The 23,938-nt window shown below is 41.5% G+C and overlaps 1 protein-coding gene across 2 annotated transcripts in view; it reads left to right on the top strand.

Moving 5' to 3' along the window:
- Nucleotides 1–23,938, top strand: part of smtnb (smoothelin b) — an 84,144-nt gene that overhangs the window by 51,435 nt on the left and 8,771 nt on the right. For both annotated transcript variants that reach the window (XM_060906791.1, XM_060906790.1), the window contains exons 10-18: nucleotides 3,312–3,385; nucleotides 13,772–13,942; nucleotides 14,066–14,141; nucleotides 17,133–17,303; nucleotides 20,982–21,041; nucleotides 21,146–21,212; nucleotides 21,350–21,520; nucleotides 21,827–21,944; nucleotides 22,391–22,542. In XM_060906791.1, coding sequence (XP_060762774.1) covers nucleotides 3,312–3,385; nucleotides 13,772–13,942; nucleotides 14,066–14,141; nucleotides 17,133–17,303; nucleotides 20,982–21,041; nucleotides 21,146–21,212; nucleotides 21,350–21,520; nucleotides 21,827–21,944; nucleotides 22,391–22,542 — 1,060 coding nt within the window. The remainder of the gene's footprint in view (nucleotides 1–3,311; nucleotides 3,386–13,771; nucleotides 13,943–14,065; nucleotides 14,142–17,132; nucleotides 17,304–20,981; nucleotides 21,042–21,145; nucleotides 21,213–21,349; nucleotides 21,521–21,826; nucleotides 21,945–22,390; nucleotides 22,543–23,938) is intronic.

Below are 23,938 nucleotides of genomic sequence, written 5' to 3'. Positions count from 1 at the left end.
TGTTGTGTGTTTTTTTTTTTTTTTCTTTTTCTCTCCTCCCAGTATGCATGTCATTCCAGATAACGCAGATTTTGAAATCTGATCATCTCATTCTCCTGTCATGACCTGGAGTGGACGCAGTCCAAAGGAAGGCTCGTTGTTTCATTCCTAAAACCTCAGTAATTAGAGTAGAACAGTTGCAGTCAACTGAATGGATATCCTTTTTTATTTTACGTCTAACGAAAATATGTAGCGTAATGGCTTTAACAGTGTGTCCTAGAGACGAGTGGATCAGTTGAATGGAATGCAGCACTGAGGTGCATTAGCTTGCAAAACCATGCATTATGGTATTTTTGGCACCCATTTTGGAAATCATGGCCCAAGTCATATGAACCTTTCTATACAGTTGAATAATGGTAGAAAACCCATTTGTTAAAATGACACATTTTTCACAGTACAGTAATTGCTATCCCCCCCGCTACTTGGCTGCTTAAAGCATTTCTGCCTCGTTCACTTGGGAACGGTGTAGACGGATCCGTCTCTCACTGCAGATTAGGAACATTTCTGTATTTACCATTTAAAGATTAAACATTGAGAGCGAATGATGTCCTCTGTGTTAACAGTCGTGGGGGAAACGCTGCAGTAAAAGCTTTACAGTCTGCTAATTAAAGCTTACAGCGTACCAGCTGTGAGAAGGCCAACCAGATAAGCTCCGGTCTCTGTAATCACAAGAAAGTGAGCACTCGGCGCGCGTGCACTCTTCCTGTCTTTCTCTCAGGGTGTGTTTTTGTGTGTCGCAGTGCCACAGCTCCATCTTCCTTTTTTGGAAGCACTTTGCTCATCCTCGCATCAGAAGCAGTCCAGGCATATTTGAAAGCCTCCATGTTTCCATTCTGTCATTTATATCACACTTTTTTTAACCTCGAAGTATTAACCAGCAGGAGGAAAAAGCTCCTCTGGAGATGGAAAATGGATCAAGGCTAAATTGTTGTCCTTTCAGTACCATTGTAAGTATCTGTAGTGTTACGGATATTCAATCCCGTTTTAGCATTTATTATTATTTTTTTTTTATTAAATCCATTTCAGGAATGGGTTTCATGCAGAAGTCCGGCTGCTCCTGAATAATCATGGAAAGCTCTCGTACTGGCTTTCGTGGTGGGAATTTATTTAAGCGATAACAGCTTCACCACGTGCATTAGTGCTGATAAATGACTCTGTGATTACTTTGAATATTCTGAAGTTAGTTCTTATTCTTACTTGGGCCTTAATTGCTTCATGAACATTCTGATTTTTGGGAGAGGACTGTTCTTATTCAACGTTTGAGTGGGAGAAACCACCAGGACTTTGTATCACCTTATATAGAGGGGGAAAATCTACCCTGAATAGGCATTCACCCAACTCATGATTCAATTTTCCCACAATATTAATTAATAATTACATTAAATGAAGAAAATTGCCAGAAAAATGCAAAACTTCTTTTCCTGTTCAACTTAAATATTCATTTTATTAAAAATTTAATAACACAGGCCTTTTTCTAAATAAACTTTTACATTTCTGCTACCTCCATTTGCTTCTCTTTTCTTTAGCTTTAATAAATCTATTTGTCCAATCCCACAGCAGCTTTTTCCCCTTTTGAGATCAGTTTTTTGAAGCATTAGAGCTGTTACTTCTGCCTACGATGAAGTCACATGTATTTTACGTTATTGTGCGCTCTGCTATCTAAACACAATTACAGCTCGGAAAAACTAGAAGAATCTGCAAAAGGGCCCCCCCCCCCCCCCCCCCCCAAATCAATTCAAATAATCAATTTGAATCATGCATCATTGCACAAGGTATCGTTACATGTCAAGCCCTAAATTACTTCATCTTTAGGATTGATGTGATCTTTTAATGGCATCCAATACTTGTTTTACAGTGAAATTGAGTTATTAGGCTTAAGCATTTGCTTCATATCTCAAGAGAGCGATGTAGCAGCGCTTTAGTCTTTTAGTCTGTCCAGCTCTTTCAACTCCTGATCTGCTGTAATGGATCGACTTAAAAAGCTTCAACTTTCATTAATACTGCAGTCAATGGCATTGCGCTCGTTCTCGTAGATCGCGAACTAGCTGAGCCTAGTCTTTGCCGTAATTTGACACACAGCTGCATTGGGTTCTACGACTTTGTGTTTACTGCCCCTGTGATTTTCTGCATTGGATTTCACATTAATATGAATTTGCCTGTCTCTGGAAAAGGTGAGAAAAGAAACTTCTGATCTTTTTAGAAGCTAACCGTGAAATCTGGTGCATTTGTTTTGTGAATGCTGGATATCTTGATTATCCTCGATATTGTTTTGTTCGCAGTTATGTGACTTGATCTCTTGAGATTAGAGCTCTGAGTGGTGTCAGTGTAATGGATTATATAACTGAAGCATGGCTAACTTTTCCTTATTCCAAGTGAGCTCAAGTCATCCATATGTCTTAATGTACACAGATGTGCTTTAAGTTAAACGTTTACCATATTATCCAAACAGAAGGCTTTTGTGCTCTGACTTCTGCAGCAGATGCGATGCAGGTTATCAAATTTAGCCTAGTTATGATGGATTACTGTTTATACGGTAGGCGCCTTGTTGCTATAGTTAGAACAAGGTTATGGAAAGGTTCACTACTGATAATTTGTCACCAACAGCTGTGATAGCAGAAAATTATTATTGTAGCAGTGAGTGGGCGAGCAAAATAAAAACAATAATACTGTAATTACAACCAGACAAAGGTGGCAACAGCACAATGCCGAAGATTGTGCAGATACAGATCAAGAACTTTGGGTTAGTGTTTACATCAAACGTCAGAATGAGGAAATGATGAGATACGAGTGACTGTCTGTGGCGTGCTGTTGATGCCAGATGGCTGGCTTGAGTATTTCAGGAACTGCCGGGATTTTCACACATTAACAGTACAGTGCAAAATGCAAAAAATAATTGAGAGCAGAAGCACCTTGTCGAGAGAATTCTGAGGAAAATGGTCAACTGTTTCCAGCTGACAGATTACAGTAACTCAATCACTCTTCACAACCGTGGTGAGCAGAAAAGCATCTCTTGTAACACCAGTGGTGTTCTTAGAACCTTGAGGCAGATGATGACTCCACCACATCAGGTTCAAGCCCAACTGGTACCAAAAACCATGCCCCAAAGTCCTTGTGGTCACATTCTGAATGTTTGATGTAAATATTAAATGAAGCTCTTGACCTGTATCTGCATATAATCATACCATTCACTGCTGCCACGTGATTGTCTGGTTGGATGACTGAACAGTTCCTAATAAAGTGGCTTAAATTTTCTTTTTCTTTTGTTCCTTCAGAGCTAACACTTGGTCTGAGAGCAACACCATTCAAGCTGACCAGCTCCAGCATCTCAACAGGATCCTCCCACAAGGTACCGCTGCATATACACTATTCGATTTCTGTAAAAGAACCGTCTCGGTCAGCATGGTCTTCCAAAAACAGGCCTCGCTTTCCCTCGACTGTGACAGTGGCTCCTGTTTCAATCCATAGCTGCCAGTGTCTTGCTGATTTTATTTACGTTTGACTTGCGATCTCGGTCTTTGCATTTACTCCTAGTCGTTTGCAAGTTCTTACACACCATCCCTCTCACTCGCTGCCTTTCTCATGCTCCTTTTCTCCTTTATTTAGCCCTGTAGGCTAGCGCTGTAATCTCGTTTAAGGATAAGCGATAATTATCAGGTTAAGTGCTGCTCTGGACAAACGGAGGATTAATGTTGGAAAATGTGCGAGAAGGAAAGTGTTTACTGCCAGGACAATGACGTGAATGTTTACACTCTTGAAATCAAGACCCAGGTTAAAAAAAAAAAAAAAGAACAGTAGAATTATTGCTGTTGTAAATACAGTCTTAAAAAAAAAAAGCTTGGCTTGAGGATTGATATGATCGCTGTTTTGTACTGTTATGACCAGCGAGTATAATAATTGAAGTGTCCGTGACTTGTGTCATATCTACACACAAAAGCAGGGGAAACTGATCCTTGGTGTGTTTGGGTGGTCTTGGGGATGATGCACTTTCCTTTCTTGTCTTATGTTTTTGAAACTGCATTGATCTAGATAAGGGAGCAGTGTGGTCCTTTAAAATGGTATCATATTGAGCCAGCTGAAATGAGACTCGAACCATAAAATGAAATGGCCAGACAAGTCAAAGCAAATGGCATTTTGTATAAACATGCAGAGATTAGGATCTCGAGATTTTTAGTAGATGGCCAGAGTAGTGTGTTAAACTGACTGGACAGTTTGAATAAGGTTTGTTGTTCAAGTTTAAAAAGAAAAAAAGTCTGGATTAGGAATATAGGAAAGTCCAAAGAAGCAATTCTGTTCATAGAAGATCTCCTCCTGCACCATCCCACCTTCTGGAAACTGCTTCTGTCTTAATCAGGCTTCCCTGCAAGATACGGTGCCTTTAAAGTTTAAGAGCAGACCTTTCCATATTAAGTTAGATTTTGCTGTTATTAGCTGTTGCAATTGTACGTTAGAGATGGGGAAACTCTTTCTCTGACTCACCGTAGTCATATTTACTACATAAACATTTCTAGTGATTTACTCATAACTATCAGCACTGAACATGGTTGATTTTGGTATTTGCTGAAACATATGGCCCTTTTCCACTACCCTTTTTCAGCTCACTTCAGCTCGCTTCAGCTCACTTCAGCCCGACACGGCTCGCGTTTCGACTACCCAAAAACAGCACGACTCAGCTCGCTTCAGCCCTGCTTAGCCCCTAAAACTCGCTTGGTTTTGGAGTGGGGCTGAAGCGAGCCAAAGCGAGCCGAGTGAGGCTGGGGGCGTGAGCAGAAACTCCCCTGTGCACTGATTGGTGAGGAGGAGTGTCCTCACATGCCCACACACGCCCCGCGAGCACGCTGGGATCTGTAAACATCGCAAACCCGGAAGAAGAATTACGAGGATTTCTGAAGCCTCGCCTCATCTATACGCTCTTGCCAGCATCTGTTTGCGTTGTCGGTGACAACAAGCCACAGAACCAAGACCAGCAACACTAACGACTCCATGTCCTCCATGTTTATTGTTTACTATTCTGGTCGTGAGACTACCGCTTAAAAGCTCACTGATGTCACTGTTTGCGCTGCTTAACGACGACATCACCTGACGTCCACCCACTTTCGCTAACTCCACCCAATGTGTCCACCCACTTCCAGCCAGCACGGTTCAGCGCGGTTGTAGTCGAAATGCAACTCTAACAGCCCCGCTCAGCTCGACTCAGCCCAACTCAGCACGGCACGGCTCAGCCGCGTTTGTAGTGGAAAAGCGGCAATATTAAGTGATATTTTTCTTCTGACTTTTTATCCCCTGCTGGCCAAAAAGGCCTGAAGGGGGATTATGCCGTGGCAATGTCCATCTGTTCTGGGAAGGGTACTCACCTTCTGAAATCAACTCCTCTCACAATTTTTGGAGGAATTTCACAAAACTTGGCAGGATTCTTTGTTACATGTCAGTAATGCGCATATTGTAATTTCATTAAATTCGGTCACATTTTTACCAGAGTTACAGCCCTTGATGAACAAAATTATACTTTTGACAGTTTCATGGGAGTGTTCGTCCCCCCCCGACATCAACTCAATTTTTGGATGAATTTCACCAAACTTGGCAGAAGGCATTATGTTGGTAAGTATGCATTTTGTTCAATGCGGTCACATTTTACCAGAGTTCCAGCCCTTGATTAACAACCTTGTACTTTCGCAATTTCATGAAGGTGTGCTTGCCTTCTGACATCAACTCCTCTCACAATTTTTGTATGAATTTCTTGAAGTTTGGCAAAAGTTCTTGTTAATGACCGTAATACGCATATTGCGGTTTAATTTTGTTTGTGAAAATTTTACGAGTTTTAACCCTTGATTAAACAACTTTGACTATTTCATGAGGGTGTACGTACTTCTGAAATCAGCTCCTCTCACAATTTGTGGAGGAATTTCTCCAAACTTGGCAAAAGGCTTTGTGTTATGACCGTTATACACATATTGAAATTTTATTTAATTTGGGCAAATATTACCAGAGTTATGCCCTTGATTATTAGCAAACTTGTACTTTGGCAATTTCATCAAGGTGTCCTTGCTTTCTGAAATGAACTTCCCTCTCAATTTTTATCTCCTGCTGGCCGAAAGGCCCGAAGGGGGATTGTTGTAGCGATATCCATCCCAGGAAGGGTACTCTCCTTCTGAAATCAGCTCCTCGCAGTTTTTGAAGGAATTTCATGAAACTTGATAGGATTCTTTGTCAGTAATATGCAAATTGCAATTTTGTTCAATTCAGTCGCCTTTTACGAGTTATGGCATAGTTGCCAGTGGGGGATATTGTGCTCTCTGAGCACTCTTGTCTGATCTTTTGAGTAGTCTATCTAACCAGGCGTCTCGCTAATCCTCAATGGTCTAGTACATTTCAGTAATAAATGAAGCTAAATTTCACTGCTAGAGAGCATTAGACTGCCACTGCAAACAACCAGCTGCCAAACCGTTTTCTATAACCTGGTGTTGCAGTTCTCATTTCCTCACCACTAACTACTTCAAAGATGGGACGCCATGGCATGATTTTTCTTCAAACCAGTCACTCAAGCTTGTGCCAAAAGGCTCATTGTGTCAGTGTTAAAGCTAGTGGTGTCCTGAAGTGCTGCTAGACAGTCAGACTGCAGCCTGCAGGACTATGAAACAAGTGCAGCTCGCACGCTGCAGGTTAAGCTTTCAGCAGCAGTTGATAATAGGCGTTGTGTTAGTCATAGTTCAGGTTAGGGGTGTGTGTTGTGTATGAAGTACTGGTTTTTAGTAAATGATTTACACTGAAAACATTCTCCACCTGCCTTGTAGCTAATTTTGTCAGCTCATTTCCTGGCTCCTCTTCCTTTATGCAACCTTTCTGCATGGTTGAAGCCTTTTTTGAATCATGGCTGATATTATTAGATGTAGTGCTGTCAGCACCTGGAATGATCAGAGGCATTGTTGCAGCACAGACTGCTGTCTGATCAATGATCCTGCCCTGTATAAATTTGCTTGCATTATGTGGTTACTGCCCACCTTGTCTTTTGAAAATTCGTGGCGTTCTTAATTAGGCATGTAATGATGCATTGTGCGATAATAAATTGTGATACAAATGTATAACTATTTGAATCGATGTAATACAATTAATTGTTGTTGTCCATCTACACCCCCCCCCCCCCCCCACACACACACACACACACACACACTTGTAATTGCTTTTAGACAGCAGAGGGGGCAATAATGTAAAATACCTGGGATACATGTGACTTCACCCTAGGCAGAAGTAACACAGCTCTTCTGCTGCAAGAAAACAAAAACATTGATCTAAAATGGGAGAGAGAGCTGCTGTTGTGTGATTTGACTACAAATATATTTAACAAGAAATCGGAGTTCTATTTTACAGACTGCTGAAGGCTAAAGAAAAGACGCGAATTGAGGTAGTAGAAATGCTCATAAGTTTATTAAAGGGCCTATTTGTTATTAACTTCCTCTCAAACACTGACTCAGGTTTGCAGTTCTTGAGCTGATGTCTTATTTTCTGCTACACTGGTGGTAAAATGTTGGCAGAGGCGCCAGTCCTCGGATGATTCATTACTATTCCAAGTGCTCGGATTTAGGAGACGATGGTTTGGTCAAGTCCCAGAGCCTTAAATACAGTGGTTTAAATGGAGAATTATTTGTTATTGTAGTGTGCAACACTATATTCAGATAGCTCAGTGTATCCTCTTGGGTGCTATTTTATGTATTTAAAAATGTTTTCATGAGTACTGAAGTGCCAACTTGGCTTGGTTATGACCAGGAATGTTGTCTATTCTGGAATATAGTATGTGACACTTTTTATTTATATATGTGAGACACACACACACACACACATATACACACACACACACATATATATATATATATATATATATATATATATATATATATATATATATATATATATATAAAAATATGAATAACACTTTTTTTTTTTTTTTTTTTTAAATAAGCACAAAGTTTGCCAGGGAGACAGAGTATCATCATCTATCACTAAAAGACATTGGAGTCTATTGAAATGTAGACTTTCCACTGAAAGGGAGAGAGCTGGCAGGTTCATATAACAAGTTAATGTGTTTTCCTTTTACCCAAAATATTCTGGGACCTCATCAGAGATGATCCTGTGCTCTTCGTACACCACTGAGAAAAATTCGCTTCTCTTTCAGAATTATATAGAATGCAAGAGAAAATTCTGGAAATGTATGGGGTTAAAGGCCAACTGCATGCTAATAGTATGAGTGCAGTTAGAACCCCCAGTGGGCTGACTGAGTGGTTCTCAGTAAAATCAGGGGTTAGGCAAGGTTGTACCCTGTCCCCATTATGGTTTATAGTGTACATGGATGCAATCACCAAACAAGCAAACCCCAACCTGAAGAGCTTAAATGAGCTCCTCTTTGCTGAAGATCAAAGTTTAGTAAATGAGTGTCCACAAGAGCTACAGACACGTATGACAAATTTTAAATGATGCATGTGAAGACCATGATGTGAAAATTTCAACTGACAAATTGGAGGTCTTGTCTATAAGCAGGTCACGATCACCTTTGCTTATAACAGTCAATGGCACGCCCCTGAAACAAGTCCATCCACCCATCCATTATATGTAGCTGCTTATTCTATACAGGCAGCTTTGTAGGCAAGCTGGAGCCTATCCCAGCTGACTATGGGCGAGAGGTGGGGTACACCCTGGGCAAGTTGCCAGGTCATCGCAGGGTTAACACATGGAGACAAACAACCATTCACACCTACGGTCAATTTAGAGGCACCAATTAGCCTAACCTGCAGGTCTTTGGACTGTGGGGGAAACCTGAGCACCCGGAGGAAACCCACGCAGACACGGGGAGAACGTGCAAACTCCACACAGAAAGGCCCTCATTTAGCCACTGGGCTCGAACCCAGGACCTTCTTGCTGTGAGGCGACAGCGCTAACCACTACACCACCATGCCATCCCCTGAAACAAGTCCTGGAATCTAAATATCTAGGCAGCATATTTACTGAAAATGGAAACATGGACAGGGAGATTGAAGTACGAACACACAAAGCCAACAATGTTAGTTACCAACTGGCACCCCTGTTGAAACACCCTCCTGTTCCCATGAACATCAAGGCACAACTTATCAATACCATATTTGTGCCAACCCTGACATACCAGTGTTAAACATGGATTCTGACCAAAACCTTGGACAGAAGAATGACAACCTGTGAAATGCGATGTCTAAGAAAAGCAGCCAACGTGACCAGGCGTGATCAGAATAAGGAACGAAGAAATAAGAATAGTGGGCACAAGATCGGTCCATGATCACATTCAACAACGTATCAAATGCGAGGTCTGAGGGTTTCCCCTCACACCGTCAATCCAGTGTCTGCGAGGCCATCTCAATAGGATGTCAATCCATCATCCTGCTTCTAGAGCCTACAACAAAAGGAGCTCAGAGACCTGAGCTTGAGGGTGGCCTCGCAGACACTGGATTGACGGTGTGAGGGGAAACCCTCAGAACGTACGGCCTGTCTGCTACAGAAGCTGCCCACCAAGCCCTTGACTGGTGTCTCCAACTCCCTGCAACACCTCAGAGTACAAGCAGAAGATAAAAGATGCAACAAGAGAAAAGCGATGATGCTGGGAGTGTAAATGGCCGTGGTGTCTGGTTGAGAAGGATGTTACTTGCTGCTCAGTTGGTCAGAGCAGGTGTGTGTGTGGGGGGGTGTCCTTCCTGGATGCAGAGGAGCTCAAATTCTGTATTTATATCAGGAGATTGATTGTAATTTGTAGCGGTTATTGCTTTCAAGTAGAATGGGCTTCCACTTTAACATTTGCACACATTGCGTGTTCGTGAAAAAGAATTTGCTGTTTGCCCATTGGCCAACAGCTGCCTGTTGTCTGCTGGTAGAGGTGTGAAGGACAAGAGCTCTAAATAGACAGCAATAGAGGCTGAAGGGTGTTTATACACTTGAATAGTGGGATAACTGGTGATAAATAGACATGGCTGTGGCACCTGAGCTAGAGGGGGGTGTCCATGGTGACTGCATTCCAGGCCTGGATATTGGCTCTTCTGTTCTGACCAGCTGAAGAGAAGATGGGTGTGTCTGTGTGGGTGGGGGGTGGGGTGTATAAAGGGTTGGTATTGTCCCAGCAAACTCAGTAGCCTGTAACTTGTTTGAGTGAAAGGATTCATATTTTATTTGCTTTGATATTTCAATTAATTGTTTCTGCAATTGGAAGAATCCTTCAGAAATCCAGATTCTCAAAAATCTTCAAACCTCACCATGCCTGGTGTGGACTTGGACCTCATGGCAACCTCAGAAGACCAGATAGCACCCCTCACCAGCCTGGATGGCGAGTGTGCAGAGTCTGGACTAGAGGCAGTGATTGGAGATCTTCTTGCCGATTCCCTATTTGATGATCCTCCAGACAAGGAGGGAAGAAGTGCAGATGAGGAAGTGGGCAGGCTAGAACTTGCTCTCCAATGTGCTGTCCAAGAGATCCACTATGATCTAAAGGCATTCAGCGAGCACATCAATGCGCGTCTTGAAGAAGCCGCATCTGTGGTTGCCCCAGCTATTGAAGCCATTGCTACCTTGCAAGAGGAGAATATAAGACTACAGCTCCAGCAGGAGACACTCGCCAGGCAGGTTGAGGCATTGTGCCATGCTCTCGGACTTCCAGCACCTCACCTTCAACAAGATCATGATCCTGAATCAGCAAACAAGGTGCATTCTGATGGCAGTCCTGAGCCCAGCCTGCGTTCTCCTACCTTTGCTCTCCAACGCTCTTCCTCTACATGTTCACAGACTGGCTGCTTCTCCCAGAGCAACAGCACGGTATACTTTAGGATCCCCCCCCCCCCCCAAAAAAAAAAAGATATATATGGGGTATTTTGACCCCACATTTTCATAGGATTTTTGGCTTCTTGATTTTGTTTCTACAAAGCCAACACTAAGGCTCATTATCTCCCCCACCCCCCAAAATTAAGTAACAATGCAGTCTAGTGCACTTATGTGGTTTTTAAGGGACTGCATTTACACTAGCCACATAGTCCAAAAAAAGATCCCTAGATAAGCGCAGCTGTCAGTGAGGGTTCACCTCTGTGCCCTCTTTTCATGCAAACTCCTTTTGCTGTCCAAGTTTCTTACCACTAGAGTCTGTATCTTCATCCTGCAGTGTTTAGTCCTGTCTAGTCCTTTAATCAGAACTGTGGCCAGCATGTCTAATTCGGCACCAAAAGCATTTTTGCCCAGCCTGAGTATTCAAGCAGTTATTGTAGTTTTGCATTATTGACCAGTACCAGTATGTTTTCTAGCCCCAGGACTTGGTGCAGTACGTGTGTGCCAAGCTTCGACTTGCATGTATTTGACATGTCAGGATCAGCTTTACAATATTTGAAGAGACCCAGAGGAAGTCTCTTCTTATTATATGCTGCTTTGATTATTATAAAAACCTACCGTTTATAGGAGAAGAATAGAGCAGACTTCTCACGTACAAGTTCATAGTGAACTTAAGTGCCTTTTTAAATAGCCAACTCTTGCATCATACGTCCAGGAGTCTCCCACATACACACCTTCATTCTGTTAAAAGCTTGTTTTGTCTTTGCCAAGATTTTTGTGTATAAGATTTTTCTACAGTAAGACTTGGGCTATTTTTAGTTTGTCGTTTGGACCTTCATCATGTCATCGTGTCATTGTTGGATGCCTGTCCACTGAGACTGGAATAAATTTGCAGTGTTGTAGCAGAGACCCCCCACCCCCCCAAAAAAGCCAGTACATCCCGTGGCTGGTGACTTTTCGCAGCAGCCTGTAAAAAGACAGCCATTGGCATGAATATTCTATAGCACACAAGGCTTATGGAAAGAAAATCTCTGTTTATAGCTGGTCCTTGTCTCGTCTTCCTGTTCTCTTGTCATCACTGAAGACACTCACCATATCCCAGTCTCTTTCAGTTCATCTCTCTCTCACACACACACACACACACACACACACACACACACACACACACACACACACACGTCCTCTCTTTCTCACATGCACTTGGCTCTTGACTAGGTCTTGGTCTTGACCTAGTGCAACTTGGTATAGTATTGTTCCACAAAATCGAGTTGTGCGCGCCGAGTTGGCTATAAGCCACGTACAATGGGATTGAGTGGAATAACTGTTTTCTATCCACATTCACTGGATTTTGAGAAATGGAGGATTTTATTTAATTAATTTAATTAATTTTTTTGCAAATTTCAATAAATAACTTTTGTCAGACACAATTTCTGCTTAGAATGTGAACAAACTTGTGAAATGACCGTAGCAATTTGTGAAATGCTATAATAATTCTTGGGGGGGGGGGGGTTTATAAAATATATAAATACTTTTTATTCCATATTGTTGCTTTTTTGGGGGGGGTTGTTTTCGAGTAGTGGTTTATTTATTTATTTATTTATTTTAAATTTCGTCCTCGGTTCAGCAACATGCTCCGCCATTTTGTTTTTCTCTACTCACAGTATATGAGATGATGTATCCTTGTAGTAGATGAGCCAATCAGAGCGCGCGATTGCTCATATCCAGTGAATGTGGAGAGAATAATAGTATATACATGTACACTTGCGTGTTGAGAGATTGTCCTGTGTAGTTACTTACTTACTACAGAAGGTTTCAAAGGTCTGAGTGCCCCACCAAAATTTGTTTCATCACTGAACTAACAAGTAATAAGAATTCAGTTTGCTTTGACCTCAAAATACGTTCTTTTAAACCTAAAAAAAAGAAAGCGGGAAATTGACCAGATTAGTTCCTTGTTGTTCTTGGCAAAATGTTGATACGACCCTGATTTTATAATTTTTCACAATAATAAAGTCCACGTCAGGATATTAGAATTTTTTTTTAAAAGATGAATTTAGTAAATTAATTGTTTAGTGTACATATTTTTTCTAAACACATTATTTTAAAATGCACCCCCCCCTTTTTTATTTTAGATTTATTTATTTGCTGGCAGTTTAACGTTCCTGTATAATGTGATTGAAAACATTTCTATGATTATAAGTATTGAGGTATATTTTTGTCGTTACACACTCCTACTTTAAAGTCTGTGATTAACATTAATGATTGTGTTTACTATTGTATGTTTATCGCTCAAGAGAAGAGCAGTTGTGGCCTGTGGTGTTTTGGTTTAGCTCCTCCTAGTGTGGTTTACATTAGTGCTGTTATGATATTGATGGATATTCTTAAAATGTATCCTAAGCGAACTCTGGTTTCTGTACACCTACTCAAACAGTATTGGTGACCTCATGTCACGAGTGACACACCTGGTCCTACTAAAGCACACTTCATCCAACCTGGCAGGACGGGGTGTTTGGAGTTGACTGAGAGCTTAGTGAGAGAGGAGTGGAGTATGAGAGCAGGCATGTGAGCTGGTCATTCTCCCAGGAACATTCGCAGAAATCAGCGAGCTCTCATGCCTGTCTAAATGTCAGCCTGCTTCCATGGCCTTTGTGTAAACATTGCTGGAAGGATGGATCACATACAGGCACAATCTTCCTAGACCCTCCACACACACACACACACACACACACACACTTACTTTTCTATTTTTTCATCCCTTTTTCTTTACTACTGTCTTATTCTTTTCAGGTTCATTAGTAATCCCCCTGTTGTGTCTAAGTGTCACTTCAGTAAATTACCTAGAAATGTATATATTTTTACTTTTTTTTTTTTTTTCAATCAGACTGTGATTTATTATAAAGCTCCCCGTCCCTCACAGATGGAAACAGAGCCTGTGTTTGCAATCGAACCTGCTCTTCAGACGGCCAATGAGGCCCCACTCGTCCAGAACAGTTCCTCAGTATCCCAGCTGAAGACAGACGCACACAGCGGCACGCTTACCTCTGAACAGCTTGAGGCCATTGAGGAGGAGGAAATCCTGGACAAAATGGTATTGTGACCAATAAACCATTGTGAAGTGGCAGTGTATGAGCTTTCTTACATTAACGGATTTGCTCCTCCTGAAGTAGTTATTGGTGCAGAGTTGATTATTTTTTATTTTTTTTCGTAACAGCTTGATGACTCCAAAGATTTTGAGGAGAGAAAAATGATTAGAGCAGCCCTGAGAGAGCTCCGAAAGAAAAAAAGAGGTAAAAAAAAAAAACCTCACACACACCTTTCTGCATGATTGGTCTACCTTCCTGACTTTTCATTTGATGCCTCCATCATTCGTTTCCTGTGTCTGCCTGTAGAGGCCAGGTTGGGATGTTCACAGGAGGAGATCGGTAGGATCATGGCTCATGCGTGTCTTTTGCCCGAGTTTGTGTGCGGGATTTTGTGTGCATGAGCCTGCAGTGTGATCTCTCATTTGGCATCTGTGTCTAAACTGCATGACCAGTGTGTTCATTAATCATACAAAGGTGTTTTTTCTTTTTTGAGTGTTTACTTCACTGTGTGTGTGTTTGGGGGGGTCCTATGAATCAATAATGGGAATAGTGTGATGCAGCGCAGTGTGAAGGTGTTACCATCAAGCTACAACCTTGTAATTGACTGTTTTCATGAGACACCATGTCGCAAAGTTTTTATTCCTTTTACACCACATCAGTTTGCCAACACTAACTATTGTTCATTTGTTAGAACACCGTTTTATCTATTTATAGTTCCATTTGATGTTCTGAAGCATCCAGGAAAACACATTAGTTCTGTTCTAACTTGTTTTTGCAGCTATGAAACACTAGCAACACCTTTCAACCAATCAGATTTGAGAATTCAAAAGTTCTGTAGTCCTGTTAATAAATTTCATGGTTAAATTTCTCAGACTGCCTAGATTTCCTACTTTATTATTTCCCTGCTCCGTCCGTATTTCCGTCCGTTCGATGCAACCACAGATCATAGCCACTTGGTATGATTTAATGGTGTGCTTGGGGTTCTATACCATGTATACTGTTTTCAGGTCCGTCACACATCGACTTCCTGTTTACCGACAATGTATTTACGAAACATATAGGGTGGATTTTAACGCTATTTCAAGAAGCAAAATACCATTTCAAAATGACAGTTTACAGGATGCGATTTGAAATCCCTGGGGAGAGACGCTGCTCTTTACTTCCTTGTTTCAGGGTTAATTATTTGTTGAAGTCACCATTCATAAGTGTCCTATTCCTTCGATTGCTTGCATTCTGATATGTGCGGGGGATACATAAGTGAGCAGTAGCTCACAGTAGATCTTGTTTTAAAAAAAAAAAAACTGACTGTTAATCAGCTTCCCTTAAAGTCATGGTGCATCTCTGACTCAGTAGAAGGTAGGTGTTATGATATATCGTGCAGCGATAAATTGCAATACAAATTTAACTATTTGAATCAATTCTGTGAAAAAAAAAAATGAATTGTGATTTATCATCAGGCTGTGTAACTGGTTAGTTTTTCCTAGCTGTAATTGCATTGTTTAGACAGCACAGGGCACAATAATACACAATAGCTGGAATGCACATGACTTCACTGTAGACAGAAGTAATGCAGCTGTAATGCCATGAAAAGCACAAAAAAGGACCACAAATCTATCATAAAGCTGTGTTGTGCGATTGACTGTACAAATAGATTTAACAAGAAATCAGCTTGCTTTAAAAAAAAAACAGAATACTTAAAGCTAAATAAGAGAAGCAAATGGAGGCAGTACAAATGTTCATAGGTTTATTAAGAAAAGGTCCATTTGTTATCTCCGTTTTTTTAATAAAAGGAATATTGTAGTTAATAGGCTTGTATTTTACGCCAACTTTTAATGTGGCTAAATAATTATTGTTGCTTAAGAAAATAAAGGTTGTTTTATTTATTTAATGAAAGGAATATTTAAGTTGGGCGGCATGTGGTGGTGTAGTGGTTAGCGCTGTCGCCTCACAACAAGAAGGTCCGGGTTCGAGCCCTGTGGCCGGCGAGGGCCTTTCTGTGTGGAGTTTGCATATTCTCCCCGTGTCCGTGTGGGTTTCCTCCGGGTGCTCCGGTTTCCCCCACAGTCCAAAGACATGCGGGTTAAGTTAACTGGTGACTCTAAATTGACCGTAGGTGTGAGTGTGAATGGTTGTCTGTGTCAGCCCTGTGATGACCTGGCGACTTGTCCAGGGTGTACCCCACCTTTCGCCCGTAGTCAGCTGGGATAGGCTCCAGCTTGCTTGCGACCCTGTAAAACAGGATAAAGCGGCTAGAGATAATGAGATCTCATCTCATTATCTCTAGCCGCTTTATCCTTCTACAGGGTCGCAGGCAAGCTGGAGCCTATCCCAGCTGACTACGGGCGAAAGGCGGGGTACACCCTGGACAAGTCGCCAGGTCATCACAGGGCTGACACATAGACACAGACAACCATTCACACTCACATTCACACCTACGGTCAATTTAGAGTCACCAGTTAACTTAACCCGCATGTCTTTGGACTGTGGGGGAAACCGGAGCACCCGGAGGAAACCCACGCGGACACGGGGAGAACATGCAAACTCCACACAGAAAGGCCCTCGCCGGCCCTGGGACTCGAACCCAGGACCTTCTTGCTGTGAGGCGACAGCGCTAACCACTACACCACCGTGCCGCCCGAGATAATGAGATGAGATGAATATTTAAGTTGACGAAGAATATGAAGAAAAATGTTGCCTCCCCCCCCCCCCCCCCCCCCAAAAAAAAAAAAAAATTGTGAATGGAGTCGTGAGTTGGGTGAATCGCTACGTACCTAGTAGAAGGCGGATTATAGTCCGTTTTCTTCAGTCAGATGATTTCAGCTGTGAATCTTCACTCTCGACCCTGCTGGCACTTGCAGATGTGTTTTATAACAAATGTGGTGTTTTTTTTTTTTTTTTTTAAAATTGTAGTATTTCTTTAATAAATATTTATTTTTATAGTTTCACCACGATGATATTAATTGCACTAGAGCGGTGTTTTGGTTCTGTCTCATACACCTGATACCGTGTTGGTTTTTGAGCTAATGTGAGGTTTCAGGTCCTTCACCCATTTGCTTTTAAGGGATTCTACATACAAAACATGTCTCTGACCCTTAATCATGTTTCTTCACTCCATTAATGTAATGTTTCTGCTCTTGTCTATCTCTTCTGTCTGAAAATTCTTTCCACTTGTCTTGCTCGAATTTCTTCGCTCAGACCAAAGGGAGAAGGAGAGGGACCTGCGTCTGCAGGAACTGAGGCAGCAGAGAGAGGAAAGGGCTCAGAAGAATCGGCCAGGCGCAGGAGAGGTGGTGGTGAAGAAAATCGAGAAGTCTGCTGATGGCTCCATCAGCCAGGTCACAAAGACCAACCGCTTTGCACAATCAGGTGCGTGATTTCATCAGTATACGTAATTATAGATGTCTGACTTCTCCTAATATATTACAATGCTTTTGGATTTTCATTCTTGAGTACTCCTAAAGTCTGTATGCAGGATTAATTCTGGGCTGTGTTCAAATTTGGTGGGAATAAGAGATGGTGTCTTGCAAAAATATTCATCCCCCTTGGTGTTTGTCCTGTTTTGTCGCATTATAAGCTGGAATTAAAATGGATTTTCGGGGGGTTGATTTACACCAACTGAGTCACACAACATGCCTACCACTTTAAAGGAACAGTCCACCGTACTTCCATAACGAAATATGCTCTTATCTGAATTGAGACGAGCTGCTCCGTACCTCTCCGAGCTTTGCGCGACCTCCCAGTCAGTCAGACGCAGTCAGACGCGCTGTCACTCCTGTTAGCAATGTAGTTAGGCTCAGCATGGCCAACGGTATTTTTTGGGGCTGTAGTTAGATGCAACCAAACTCTTCCGCGTTTTTCCTGTTTACATAGGTTTATATGACCAGTGATATGAAACAAGTTCAGTTACACAAATTGAAACGTGGCGATTTTCTATGCTATGGAAAGTCCGCACTATAATGACAGGCGTACTAACACCTTCTGCGCGCTTCGACAGCGCATTGATATCTGAGCTCCGTATCAATGCGCTGTCGAAGCGCGCAGAAGGTGTTAGTACGCCTGTCATTATAGTGCGGACTTTCCATAGCATAGAAAATCGCTACGTTTCAATTTGTGTAACTGAACTTGTTTCATATCACTGGTCATATAAACCTATGTAAACAGGAAAAACGCGGAAGAGTTTGGTCGCATCTAACTACAGCCCCAAAAAATACCGTTGGCCATGCTGAGCCTAGCTACATTGCTAACAGGAGTGACAGCGCGTCTGACTGACTGGGAGGTCGTGCAAAGCTCAGAGGTACGGAGCAGCTCGTCTCAATTCAGATAAGAGCATATTTCGTTATGGAAGTACGGTGGACTGTTCCTTTAAAGGTGAAAATTGTTTAATTGTGAGACAGACAGAAATATGAAGTGTGCATAAGTATTTGATTGCACACAGGTGGATCTTAAATCAACTACCTTTGTGACTTTATAAAGTGAATTGGTTGGACCAGCTCTTATTTAGGGGTTTCATACGAAGGGAGGGTGAATACCTCTGCGCACTCCAGATTTTGTGTCACGATAAAACAACAAATTTCACCTTTGAAGTGGTAGGCATGTTGTGTCAATCAAATGGTGCCAACACCCCAAAAATCCATTTTAATTCCAGCTTGTAATGTGACAAAACAGGACAAACACCAAGGGGGATGAATACTTTTGCAAGACACTGTACATAATTTGTTTATTCGCACCAAAATTTCTGGTTCTGATCGACTGATGGTGTTGAATAATTTCCTCTGACTAAACAGCAATTCTGACTGTAGTAACAGCACATGGACTAATAAACGTGATTACACACGTTTACTTAGGATTCTTGTTAGAAGTATCTCCAGTGTCAGCACTTTGCATCAGTGCTTGTTTAATCTGTTGGATTAAGTTTTCTGACCCAGGAAAGGCTTCAGAGGGTTTTGTGGTTTCTTTGGCGCATAAGCTGTGGGTGTTTGTGGTGGGTTTCTTATTCATTTCAAAAGGAAACCGTGCGTGTTTATAGCTGCCATAGTCAGTGATAACAGAAACTCGTAGACATTCCACATTACTAAACATAACTATAAAGGGATAAGTTTTTATAAAAAGCTGTTTTTGATAAAGAGAACCATTTTGTTGGTGAATTTCTGTGGTATTAAGCACTACAATAGCAAACACTCTTGGAAAATAATTAGCTTCCACACTGCACCTCTGTATTGCTGTTTTTTTGTGTTAACAGTACATCTCATGTTTTAATTCTTAGGAGTTAATTATTATATTATTTTTTGCTGTTATGCACAAAAATGGTCATGCTTGAATTCCTTCTTTGCCTCGGGGGGGGATCTCCTTTATAAACCACATCACACTGCAAACTCTAACACAAAGAAACATGAAGCCATGATGCTGATCTGTTTTGTTAGGACTGAGTCCCTAACGAGCCCCTAATAAGTATTTTGAGATCTGTTCCCTTTTAAGTAGGTCGGCAACTTTCACAATTTATATATAAAATCCACATTGACAGGATATGAGCAATTGTGCGCTCTGATTAGCTACTGTACTACAAGGATCTCAGCTCATATACCATGAGTAGAGAAAAACAAAATGGCGGAGCGTGTTTCTAAAACATCCGAGGATGAAATAAAAACTCGAAAACAAAACCCCCCAAAATACGAAAAAGCAACAAAATATGGAAAAAAAGTATTTGATGGTAAGAATGTATCATTTTTATTCTATTATTATTATAGCATTTTTCACAAATTGCTACTCATTTCACCGATTTGTTTAAGAACAACAACTTTTCATCACACGCTTGTGAAATTTCTCTCTGCATTTAACCCATCTGAAGCAGTGTGCACATGCGCACATACCCAGACCAGTGGGCAGCCATGCTAACAGCACCCAGGGAGCAGTCAGGGGTTAGGTACTTTGCTCAAGGGCACCTCAGCCTAAGGCCGTCCCATGTTAACCTAACCGCATGTCTTTGAACTGTGGGGGAAACCGGAGCACCTGGAGGAAACCCACGCAGACACGGAGAGAACATGCAAACCCCACACAGAAAGGCCCCTGCCAGCTGCTGGGCTCGAACCCAGAACCTTCTTGCTGTGTGGTGACTGTGCTAACAGGTGACTGTGCTAACCACTACACCACCGTACCGCCCAAGAATGTAAACCATGTTTACATTCTTCATCTTAAAGCATTAAAATTCATTCATTTTATTATTATTTTTTATAGACTGGTTCAAAAGCTCAAAGAAAAAAATCTCATCTCATTATCTCTAGCCGCTTTATCCTGTTCTACAGGGTCGCAGGCAAGCTGGAGCCTATCCCAGCTGACTACGGGCGAAAGGCGGGGTACACCCTGGACAAGTCGCCAGGTCATCACAGGGCTGACACATAGACACAGACAACCATTCACACTCACATTCACACCTACGGTCAATTTAGAGTCACCAGTTAACCTAACCTGCATGTCTTTGGACTGTGGGGGAAACCGGAGCACCCGGAGGAAACCCACGCGGACACGGGGAGAACATGCAAACTCCGCACAGAAAGGCCCTCGCCGGCCACAGGGCTCGAACCCGGACCTTCTTGCTGTGAGGCGACAGTGCTAACCACTACACCACCGTGCCGCCCCAAAGAAAAAAATATTTTTTAAAAATATTTTACTACGTGTGTATGCAATTAGTCACCTGTCCGCTAAGCGGAAATAATTTTGTCGGACATTTTTTATTTATCGAATTTGCTAAAAATACAAATGCTTCGTTTCTCAAAATCCAGCGAATGTGGATAAAATAAGTTATTCCGTTCAATCTTGTCGTACATGGCTTATAGCCAACTTGGTGCTACGCGCCTCATTAGCTATCAGCTCATGTATGACTTGATTTTGTAGAATAATTGTTCACACACACCCCGAGCGCTCAGTGTAAAGAGGGGAAAATAACAATCATGTTTGATCTAGAGAGAAATATGCCTAGTGTGGTCTTTAACAATACTATTAAATATCTATTGTTTTACTTCAGGGTCTGTTTTGTGTGTGTGTGTGTAGATGGCGGCAGGATGACCCGCAGCACGATCATGGAATCTGTTTACACACAGAAATCTGATGGTGAGTTGTTTTGTTTTATTTCCATCTGTACTGTGAATTTCAGCGTTCAATCAGTCTGGTCCTGAAACTTTGCTCACATTCCTGCCTTTGTTTGTTTGTTTCAGGGGGGATGATGCAGACGAAGTCCTACAGCTACTCCTCTTCCTCCAGTACAAACAAGAAGATTGGAAGGTCAGCAACTAAGAGCTCATGCAAATCCATCTGAACATCTACAATTACACCATTACGCAAATCTACAATTAATTCTACGTTGACGCCAATCATTCCGTCAAATTGATTGATAATGAATATAATTTTTTTTCTGTCAGTGTGTTTGATCGTGAGGACGATACCTCGCGCAGTGGAGGCAGTCTGGCGGCGCTCGAGCGCAGACAAGCGGAGCGTAAAAAGGAACTCATGAGGGCTCAGACAATGCCTAAAACCTCCACCTCGCAGGCACGGAGAGCCATGATCGAGAGGCTTGAGAAGGATGGAGGCGGGTGAGCTGCATATGTGTGTGTCTCTCTCTCTCTCTCTCTCTCTCTCTCTCTCTCTCTCTCTCTCTCTCATTTATTTATATATATATATATATATATATATATATATATATATATATATATATATATATACTGTAACTATATTAATCATGTGTAATGAAACAGATGTGTGAATGATTTGATGTCATTTTGAAAATGTGCTTGATGTGAATTTTGTCATTCGCCATCATTCATTTATTAAAAATATATATATATATATATATATATATATATATATATATATATATATTTTTTTGTCGCTCTCCGAAGCAACTCCCCCGTTGCACAGGTGAAGGTCCAGCGCTCCACTAGCTTCGGTGTTCCCAATGCTAACTCCATTAAACAGATGCTGCTGGACTGGTGCAGAGCGAAGACTCGTGGCTATGATGTGAGGAACTCTATGTTGTCAAGCACTTCTGTCACTCAATCTTTTTCTTTTGTAGTAATTTGGTAATAAATACTTAATCGATATTAAATTCATGCTCGTTTCCATAGTAACAGCTGATTGAAAGAGAGGAGTACTGCACGTAATCTACAGCTAATAATAAACTGATTTAGGTGAAGCTGTTTGTTTTAGATTTGGGGAAGGAGTCTCCAGTGTCGGGGCTGTGTAACAGTCAGTAAGTTTTCTGCCACTGGATGTTGCTTTGATCCGGGTTTCTCAGTAACACGTCAAGCTGAATTTCATAACCGTGAAGAGATGGAACTAAGAGCATCTAGTGAAGTTCATAACTGCTATAATGCAACTGATGACAGAAACTGTGTTGTTTTGTGGATGTGACTCTTTAAACTCTTGGTTTTATCTGTTTGCTTTTTCTTCGTTTGTTGTCTCAGAACATAGATATTCAGAACTTCTCCTCCAGCTGGAGTGATGGGATGGCCTTCTGTGCTCTGGTGCACAACTTCTTCCCGGAGGCCTTTGACTACTCCACTCTCAGCCCGAGCAATCGCAGGCAGAACTTTGAGGTGGCCTTTAAAACAGCAGAGTGAGTGAAATGAACAAACACGTACACCGAGGCATGTTTGCAGTGTACTCTGCAGAACAGAGAAAGCTAAACACGTACAGATATTTTAACTGATAAGCATTCTCAACTTTAAAAGTAAATATTTGTTTAATGGATAAACTAGCAAAAAAAAAAAATTGGCGGGTGTGTGTGTGGAGGCCTGGGAAGACCCTTCACATGGTAACATTTTTCTACAGTGTATATATAGAGTTCTGAAAATGATTTGATTGTTCAGAGGGTGACATTCCAGGGGTGGAAATACATTATGAACCCAATGGGCAGATAGATCTGCCCAATCTTGTATTCTGGTTCTCTGGAAACTGACTCTAACGAGACAAAAAAAGTAATGGCTCATAATGTAATAACGTACAGTGAGCTGGTCATTTGTGCGGGTGGTGGAGTTAAACGTAACATGAACATCAAATGAAAATCTAATTTGTGAAAGTCAATAAGGAAAAGAGTAGTTTATTTATTTATTTTTTCTTCTGTTCGCGCCCCACCACTTCTTTTTCTGGTTGTTAAACCTCCTTGTCCTCCAGACAGCTACTAATAAGCTAATAGCAGAGCTCCATACTTAAAAGAACATGGTAATGCATCGACCTGATTTTTGATGTCTTTTGAGACCGTACAGTGACCGTACAACATCCGTGTACCACCACAGGGAACCTGATCATAAGCGCAAGGCAAGGTATCTCGTAAACACTTGACCAATGGAAAACAAAATTCGTATCTTTTATTTACGTAAGTGGGTTTTTATCCAGTGCTTATTTTTAATTTGCTTTTAAAAAACAAACAAAAAAAACCCCATGGGATTATCTAAAACATTTTACAGAAAATATTCATGACATTTTCATATAAATGTAGTAACAGTTTGATTTGTCCACTAGCTTGTTGGACAGTTGACAGTTGTAACCAGACAAATGTTTCACACTGAGATTCCGGCTTTAATCCTCGGAGCTCATACACTACATTCAGTCAAGGAGGATGTTTTCCAGTAGGTCCCCCCGAAGGCTTTTGTCCGAGTGTGTTTTTTTTTTTTTTTTTTCCATAGCGGGCAGTGTATCTTTGCATCGTATGCGCGCCCCCCCCCCCCCCCCCCCCCCCTTTTTTTTTTTTTTAAAACCTGAACTATTTCTTAGTCTGGACACTCGTGTGAACGTAATTATTGTATAGTTCGATAGCACTTATGAGCATTTTGCCTTATTTTTAGATAATCTAAAACCACCGCAGATCGATATTGATTAGTTCTTATGTCGAATTATTCAATCATAACTGTATAATAATGATGTAAAGTGAAAGTGCTGGTTCACTGCTGTCCACCAGGCACCCAGCAGAGTCCCACCGTAATAAATCTCGTGGTGTTTCTGGCGCATGGCAT

Source organism: Neoarius graeffei, chromosome 24 (genome assembly GCF_027579695.1).
Source record: "Neoarius graeffei isolate fNeoGra1 chromosome 24, fNeoGra1.pri, whole genome shotgun sequence".
In the NCBI taxonomy this organism is placed as follows: Eukaryota; Metazoa; Chordata; class Actinopteri; order Siluriformes; family Ariidae; genus Neoarius; species Neoarius graeffei.
Note: the sequence above shows the minus strand (reverse complement) of the source record. Positions and strands in the feature narration are given on the sequence as shown.